The sequence below is a fragment of the Coregonus clupeaformis genome, unplaced genomic scaffold (genome assembly GCF_020615455.1).
Source record: "Coregonus clupeaformis isolate EN_2021a unplaced genomic scaffold, ASM2061545v1 scaf0069, whole genome shotgun sequence".
Lineage (NCBI taxonomy): Eukaryota > Metazoa > Chordata > Actinopteri > Salmoniformes > Salmonidae > Coregonus > Coregonus clupeaformis.
This window is the reverse complement of record NW_025533524.1, coordinates 365,570-374,628: the sequence shown is the minus strand read 5'-3', so window position 1 is coordinate 374,628 and position 9,059 is coordinate 365,570. Positions and strand designations below refer to the sequence as shown.

The 9,059-nt window shown below is 43.4% G+C and overlaps 1 protein-coding gene across 1 annotated transcript; it reads right to left on the bottom strand.

The window, feature by feature from the left end:
• Positions 1-2,031: 2,031 nt before the first annotated feature.
• Positions 2,032-8,819, bottom strand: LOC121556165 (translation initiation factor eIF-2B subunit beta-like). Its single transcript, XM_041870057.1, has 8 exons — positions 8,542-8,819; positions 4,291-4,411; positions 3,686-3,837; positions 3,194-3,357; positions 2,940-3,035; positions 2,673-2,810; positions 2,471-2,537; positions 2,032-2,236 (listed from the first exon to the last, which is right to left on the bottom strand). The coding sequence occupies exons 1-8, from the start codon at positions 8,711-8,713 to the stop codon at positions 2,079-2,081; spliced, it is 1,068 nt and encodes a 355-aa protein (XP_041725991.1). The 5' UTR covers positions 8,714-8,819; the 3' UTR covers positions 2,032-2,078.
• Positions 8,820-9,059: the final 240 nt, after the last annotated feature.

Sequence of the window (9,059 nt, the reverse complement as noted above, 5' to 3'; positions counted from 1 at the left end):
TAACATTTCTGCCCTGCTAGAGCTGCCCCGGTCAACTGTAAGTGCTGTTATTGTAAAGTGGAAACGTCTAGGAGCAACAACGGCTCAGCCGCGAAATGGTAGGCCACACAAGCTCACAGAACGGGACCGAAGCGTGCTGATGCGAGTAGCACGTCAAAATTGTCTGTCTTCGGTTGCAACACTCACTACCAAGTTCCAAACTGTCTCTGGAAGCAACATCAGCACAATAACTGTTCGTCGGGAGCTTTATGAAATGGGTTTCCATGGCCGAGCAGCCACACACAAGCCTAAGATCACCATGTGCAATGCCAAGCGTCGGCTGGAGTGGTGTAAAGCTCGCCGCCATTGGACTCTGGAGCAGTGGACTCTGGAGTGATGAATCACACTTCACCATCTGGCAGTCAAAAGGACGAATCTGGGTTTGTCGGATGCCAGGAGAAAGCTACCTGCCCCAATGCATAGTGCCAACTGTAAAGTTTGGTGGAGTAGGAATCATAATTTATCATTGTAAAAGGTACATAATTTATCATTGTCCTTCACTCAATAAAATGAATTCACTGTTACAAGACACATGGCTTAGCTCCAGAGTTTACTGAGACAATGCAAATAGTCCGGGTAGCCATGGTTAGCTGTTCAGGAGTCTAATGGCTTGGGGGGGTAGAAGCTGTTGAGAAGTCTTTTGGACCTAGACTTGGCGCTCCGGTACCGCTTCCAGTGTGGTAGCAGAGAGAACAGTCTATGACTAGGGTGGCTGGAGTCTTTGACCATTTTTAGGGGCTTCCTCTGACACCGCCTGGTATATAGGTCCTGGTGATGTACTGGGCCGTACGCACTACCCTCTGTAGTGCCGTGCAGTCGGAGGCCGAGCAGTTGCCATACCAGGCAGTGATGCCTGTAACTACAATAAAGTAATTATTAGTAAAGTCAGTGCTTATAGGAAATGACAAGTGCGAGTGTTAGTTCTTTTTTTTACATAAGTAGATGTACCTTACTGAAGGGTCACCCACAAGAACATGCTTTCAGCATGGAAGGCAAGCAAAATTTGAACACCGCTGCAATTTCCGCTGCAATTTCGTATGCCAACACAATAGGTCGCTGTTGACCACACTAGGAGGCGTGTGACGCGTTGTGTGACGTCACGAATTTATCTTCAAATACCTTAAAAACCCTCTCGTTTCTAGCCGGGTGCAGTGGCGTGCGCCTGTAATCCAAGTTGCTGGGAGGCTTAGGCTGGCGGATCGTTTGAGTTCAGGAGTTCTGAGCTGCAGTGGACTATGCCGATCGGGTGTCCGCACTAAGTTCGGTATCGATATGGTGCTCCTGGGGGAGCCCGGGACCACCAGGTCGTCTAAGGAGGGGTGCACCGGCCCAGGTCGGAAACGGAGCAGGCCAAAGCCCCCGTGCCGCTCAGTAGTGGGATCGCGCCTGTGAATAGACGCTGTTGTGCAGCCTGAGCAATACAGCGGGACCCAGTCTTTTTGAGCTGTTTTCCAAATCACGTTTATAAAACCTTTTACTACCTTTATGAATCTGTTGTTTTGCATTTGTAACTGAAATGTGCACTTTATGTATCATAATGAAACCATCAGGGCACAGATCTCAATGCAACGTCTATTCCACGTTGGGTCAACGTAAATTTCATTGAAATTAAATGGATACAACATTGATTCAACCAGTGTGTGTCCAGTGGGAACAATTTGTAACGATAACGTTAATTTATTTGCTTCATTCTCGCCCGTTTCTCTGTGAAACCGTGTGAAAGACAGTAAGAAAAAAGAAATCACTTGACCGCCGCCTGCTGGTGATCCGGCGTAACTATAATTATCTTTCTGAATACTTCATCGAGAGCTCCAGAAGTGGGCGCTGTTCTGGTTTCATACTGGAAACAATATCATTGTAAAGAATGTCATTATTTTTCTGCTTTGAAATAACGTTTTCTGTAAATTAAATTAAATTAGAATGAAGTCTGAAACAAAAAGTTCTGAAACTTGCAGCAAATCATTGTGGAAGACTAAAACAAACCAAATGCAATCCATTGCATAAACCTTTTTTTATTATTTGCATTTTCTGTACACTGATTACAGTTTGTGGTCCTCAGGATGGTAGAGTTCACTCATCAGCCGGTAGATGTAAGAGGGAGCGTTGCCTCCGATGTTAGAGATAAACAGAGTGATGAGTTCAGGAGGAACATAGTCGAACACGGGGCAGTGCACGTTCACCTCGGATAGAATCTCTCCTACAGAGACAAAACAAACAGATTGAGTCAGATGAGAATAAATAATCAAATCAAATTGTATTTGCCACATGTGCCAACAGGTGTAGACCTTACAGTGAAATGCTTACTTACAAATAAGCAGTCATTTTGTAGCTTTTACACAGAGAAGCGTTGATTACTTTATGGTGTGAGTCTCTTACAATATATCACTATTTAATACAAAACATTAAATATGTTATGTCAATAAAGTACTACCTTCTGTGAATGGAAGCACCTCGTGTGGGGAGACAAACATATGGAACGTGTCCTCTTCATTGGGGAACTGAGAACAGGAAAACAACTATTTCAGTCATTCAATGAGAAAGACGCTTTTTTAGTGAAGAAAGGGCTCACTGAACTGACATCGATCTCTACCCCGAAAAGTCTTCTTGTTCAAACCGAATATTGTTGTGAATACCTGAGGGGAGAGCTTGAACATGGGAGCGCAGACGATGAGCGGGGTAGAGTGGTGCTTGGCTGCCAGAGCTACGGTGTGGGTTCCATTGACCGCCCGGAGACCGCCATTGGCCAGAACTGTCTGTGTACCGATGATGACCTGGAAAACATTGGACATCACCACATCCGGTCCATTAAATGTAGTCAAGCTATCATTAGTTTAGAAAAGAGCCTATTCTAAAATAAGCAACATCACAGTAATTTTTTTTTACAAATTTTTAAAACTCACCTTATTAACTCGGGACATCACTGCAAATATGGCAGCATCTGCTATTACAGTGGTCTCGATGCCTGCTTTGGAGAGACCAGTAGCCATTTCATGACCCTTGGGAGAGAGACAAAAGGTCGTTACTGTAGCATATTAAATAATGAAGTAATATTATGGAGAGAGTATATGAATGAAATAGACGCCTCCTTTATCTCATTACATATACACTAGTGCTATAGAGGGAGGGAGGGATGATCGGAGCGGACGGTGGATACCTGGCAGAAGGGAGCACACTCGGCCACGATGACGTGGAACTTGCGTTTCCTCGCTGCGTCTTTGAGGAAGGCCTCGACGGTGCGCGAGCGGCCGACAGTCATGATGACCTCGTTGGAGTGGATGTGCTCCAGGGCCTGCATGGCGATGTTGTCTGTGGTGCCCTCTGGGAGAGAGGACGGCGACAAGGAGGAGAATATAACAGTTAGCTCAGTGCTGCTTGACCAAGGTTCATATTCTCATAGGATCTTTAGGAATAACCAGTGTACAGATTAAAAACACTAGAGAACAGGAGGTTGAAAGGGGACTTTGTTCAAATCATTTTCACTTCAGCTAATGCCAACTACAGCCTCCAGAAGATAGAAAGCAAAGATACAGTAAGATATTTTATGTTCCTTATGCTTCAGTTAAGCGACATGATCAGCTTAAAAAGCTGCTGGAAAGTATGTGATAACGGTTGGTGTTAATGTGTGTGCTCTCAGTGAGTATCTTACCTAGCTCTGTGAGGAGTTCATTGATGGCCTCTATGACGTTGGCTTTGAGAGGAGCAAAGTGCTGTCTGAAGTTCTCCTCGCTCAGCCCCCCTGAGGTCAGCAACTTGTGAAGGGACTCCTGCTGCTCTGTCTCCTCACTGCTGCCACGGGACCTGAAGAAACAAAACACAGTTCACAGGAGAATAGAGTGACAAGCTGGTGTATATTTCACTGAAATGACCATAGAACAACAAGACATCTTACAGACGGTAGCTTTAACATGGAGTAGAGTTGCAACAGAGAGGAGATCTTCAACATTTCCATCTATTAAATCATTTGCCAAATGGCATCTTTACACTAGCCCATGATTAACCTGGTACCATTCTGTTTAGCTAAATGTTCCACTCCCTGTACTCCATGGCATATGCCAAAGATGTTTAGCAAGACAGGAGTGGTAAGGAGTGGAACGATAGCTAAACAGATTGGTACCCAGACTAGCCCGTGATATGGACAGCCATAACACGTGTATCAGAATCAGAGTTGACACCAGATTAACACAATGTTTATTACAAACCGTCAGCCAGTTCTTTGAAGGAATATTCCCCAGAATCCCCATCTCTCCTCACCTGGCATACTCCTCCCTGATGATCTTGAGCACGCGCCGTACCATGTTGCCCACGGTGGTCTCGGACGGTTGGGCGGCAGTCATTCTCCTTCCCTCATTGCGAATGATCTCCATCAGGTCGCCTGTTATAACATACAAGAGGATTTCTTTGTCGTACATCAAATCAAATCAAATTGTATTGGTCACATGCGCCGAATACAACAGGTGCAGACATTACAGTGAAATGCTTACTTACAGCCCTTAACCAACAGTGCATTTATTTTTAACAAAAAAAAGTAAAAATAAGACAACAAAAAAAGTGTTGAGAAAAAAAAAAGAGCAGAAGTAAAATAAAATAACAGTAGGGAGGCTATATACAGGGGGGTACCGGTGCAGAGTCAATGTGCGGGGGCACCGGCTAGTTGAGGTAGTTGAGGTAATATGTACATGTGGGTAGAGTTAAAGTGACTATGCATAAATAATTAACAGAGTAGCAGCAGCGTAAAAAGGATGGGGTGGGGGGGCAGTGCAAATAGTCCGGGTAGCCATGATTAGCTGTTCAGGAGTCTTATGGCTTGGGGGTAGAAGCTGTTGAGAAGTCTTTTGGACCTAGACTTGCCGCTCCGGTACCGCTTGCCGTGCGGTAGCAGAGAGAACAGTCTATGACTAGGGTGGCTGGAGTCTTTGACAATTTTGAGGGCCTTCCTCTGACACCGCCTGGTATAGAGGTCCTGGATGGCAGGAAGCTTGGCCCCAGTGATGTACTGGGCCGTACGCACTACTCTCTGTAGTGCCTTGCGGTCGGAGGCCAAGCAGTTGCCATACCAGGCGGTGATGCAACCAGTCAGGATGCTCTCGATGGTGCAGCTGTAGAATTTTTTGAGGATCTGAGGACCCATGCCAAATCTTATCAGTCTCCTGAGGGGGAATAGGCTTTGTCGTGCCCTCTTCACGACTGTCTTGGTGTGTTTGGACCATGATAGTTCGTTGGTGATGTGGACACCAAGGAACTTGAAGCTCTCAACCTGTTCCACTACAGCCCCGTCGATGAGAATGGGGGCGTGCTCAGTCCTCTTTTTTTTCCTGAAGTCCACAATCATCTCCTTTGTCTTGGTCACGTTGAGGGAGAGGTTGTTGTCCTGGCACCACACGGCCAGGTCTCTGACCTCCTCCCTATAGGCTGTCTCATCGTTGTCGGTGATCAGGCCTACCACTGTTGTGTCGTCGGCAAACTTAATGATGGTGTTGGAGTCGTGCATCATTCCTAGTAGTGAATAGTAGTGAACACCTACGGTGCCTTCAGAAAGTATTCACACCCCTTGACTTTTTCCACATTTTGTTGTCTTACAGCCTGAGATTTTGTGTCACTGACCTGCACACAATACCCCATAATGTCAAAGTGGAATTATGTTTTTGGTAATGTTTACAAATGAATTAAAAATGAAAAGCTGAAATGTCTTGAGTCAGTAAGTATTATACCCCTTTGTTATGGCAAGCCTAAATACGTTCAGGAGTAAAACTGTCTTTAACAAGTCACGTAATAAGATGCATGGACTCTGTGTGCAATAATAGAGTTTAAAATGCTTTTTAAATGACTACCCCATCTCTGTACCCCACACATCTCTAAGATCCCTCAGTCGAGCAGGGAATTTCAAACACAGATTCAACCACAGACCAGGGAGGTTTTCCAATGCCTCACAAAGAAGGGCACCTATTGGTAGATGGGTAAAAATATAAAAAGCAGGCATTTAATATCCCTTAGATTATGGTGAAGTTATTAATTACACTTTGAATGGTGTATCAATACACCCAGTCACTACAAAGATACAGGCGTCCTTCCTAACTCAGTTGTTGGAGAGGAAGGAAACCGTTCAGTGATTTCACTTTGAGGCCAATGGTGACTTTAAAACAGGTACAGAATTTAATGGTTGTGATATGATAACTGAGGATGGATCAATATCATTGTAGTTATCTCACAATACTAACCTAAATGACAGAGTGAAAAGAAGGAAGCCTATACAGACACAAAATATTCCAAAACATGCATCCTGTTTGCAATAAGCCACTAAAGGAAAACTGCAAAAAAAAATGTGGCAAAGAAATTAACTTTATGTCCTGAATACAAAGCGTTATGTTTGGGGCAAATCCAACACAACACATAATTGAGTACCACTCTTTTTTTCAAGCATGGTGGTGGCAGCATCATGTTATGGGTATGCTTATAATCAGCAAGGACTAGGGAGTTTTTTTGTTGTTGATAAAAAGACACATAATAGAGCTAAGCACAGGCAAAATCCTAGAGGAAAACCTGGTTCAGTCTGCTTTCCAACAGACTGGGAGACAAATTCAAGAGCAAATATACTCTGGAGTTACTTACCAAGACGACATTCAATGTTCCTGAGTGGCCTAGTTACAGTTTTGACTTAAAATCGGCTTGAAAATCTATGGCAAGACTTGAAAATAGGTGTCTAGCAATAATCAACAACCAACTTGAGAAAGCTTGAAGAAGTTTAAAAATAAACATTAGCAAATATTGTACAATCCAGGTGTGCAAAGCTCTTAGAGACTTACCCAGAAAGACTCACAGCTGTAATCGCTGCCAAAGGTGATTCTAACATGTATTGACTCAGGGGTGTGAATACTTATGTAAATGAGATATTTCTGTATTTCATTTTCAACGCATTTGCCAAAATTTATGAAAACATGTTTTTACTTTGTAATTATGGGGTATGGTGTGTAGATGGGTGAGATTGTTTATTTTTATTTTTTAATTAATTTTGAATTCGGGCTGTAACACAACAAAATGTGGAATAAGTCAAGTGGTATCCAGGCTCTGTCGTAGCCGGCCGCGACCGGGAGACCCATGGGGCGGCGCACAATTGGCCCAGCATCGTCCAGGGTAGGGGAGGGAATGGCCGGCAGGGATGTAGCTCAGTTGGTAGAGCATGGCGTTTGCAACGCCAGGGTTGTGGGTTCGCTTCCCACGGGGGGCCAGTATGAAAAATAAAAAAATGTATGTATGCACTCACTAACTGTAAGTCGCTCTGGATAAGAGCGTCTGCTAAATGACTAAAATGTAAATGTAAAATGAATAGAGAAATAGTAATGGCGTCTTTTTGTAGGAACCAACTCCGTCATGGTTTGTTGGACAACGCCTATGGGGTAAATGAATAGCGTTTTTTTAGGGGGTTTGGATAAACACTAAAAACAAGGCCTGTGGTAAACACAGGCTTAGGAGATCTTATATGTTTTGTTATATGACAATCTTCATCAGCTAACGTCACTTTTTGTGAATTTTGAAGAATTTATGTAATGATAAAACACACCTAAAGCACATAAAGGCTTCATAATTCATAAAGGTAATGTTAACTGACTGGTATTATCGCATAGAACAACATTTATAAGATCTCCTAAGCCTGTGTTAACCTCAGACCTTATTTTCGGCGTTTATTACAAATCCCTATTCATTCCCCATTCATTTTTCCCATTGGGATGACTTAACGAGCCAGAGGTACCTTATTTCCGGGTTTTAGGACTACACGCTGGCGAGCTCTATTATCAAAGACTTTTAGAAATATCCCAAGATAGACCACAGTCTGTCGTTTCCAATGGGAACAAATTAATCATAGTGGTCAGAACCAGCAAGGAGGTGGGCAGAGCCAAGCAGGAGCTAGTGAGCTCCTATTGGCGCGTTCTAGCATTTATTTGCATATTTCCGTTAGGTAACGCCTACTATGTGAAGTGTGCAATAACTCCAATTCGCCCTTGCACTCCTAAACAACGCAATTTTTTTTGAAACGTTGGCAAAGGTTAAAGTCTACAAAACGCAGTCCACTCTGTTTGTTACAGATTCTAGTTTTGGAAACAGAAAACTGAATGGAGTTCAAATGTTTAGCTTGGTGAGAAAATTAGCAGAATGTCGGCCAAGATCCATTTCGCTCCATCTTCTCCCATCACCATATTTGGTAGTGAGTGGACACGCCAACCGGATGCTTCACATTTATAAATCCGGTGAAATATCTGGCTAATTGTTCTATCTGTGCTATTGTGTTCAGACAAATTACAAATGAAATGACATCAGCTTCTCGTGGCAGTTCAGATTTTGACAGCTTGCTAACGTTACTATCACAATGCGTCGGATAGTGGATAAAAAGTTGGTCACAAATGTCAAATTTAATTTACAAAAAACACTTACATCTAGCTTGAAAACTACAAAACCATTAATCTAGCCATCGAACAAAACTAGCTAGAGTTCTGCTGTTATAACGTATACCTGCGCTGCTCCATCTTGTTTGGGCTGTTATTCTCCGAAGCAAATATGTGGTTTCTCTGGCCATTTCCCCCGACCCTCGGAGGGGTCCTGTCCCACTGCCTCCCCGCTTCAAATCGGCCAGAAAAGCCTCAATTCGCTCCGTAAGATCTGTTTCCTTGTCTGCCCCAGGCATATTGTTTTCTGAATTCACTTGCTAGATGCTGTATTAAAACAATTTGGTGTTGTCACACCTTTACTTAGAGGGGAAATTGAACCGGAACTACATTGCGCGTGAAGGAGGGTGCGTCCAGGTCATTATACTAGTCAAATCAAATCAAATTTTATTTGTCACATGCGCCGAATACAACAGGTGTAGACCTTACAGTGAAACGCTTACATACAAGCCCTTGCCCAACAATGCAGTTTTAAGAAAGAATACAACAACAAAAATCACACAAATAGTCAGGAGTTTTTCCAACGCTGATTGGACCAAATGATTAGAAACACACACATCTTGCAATATTTTCATAGATTTCATA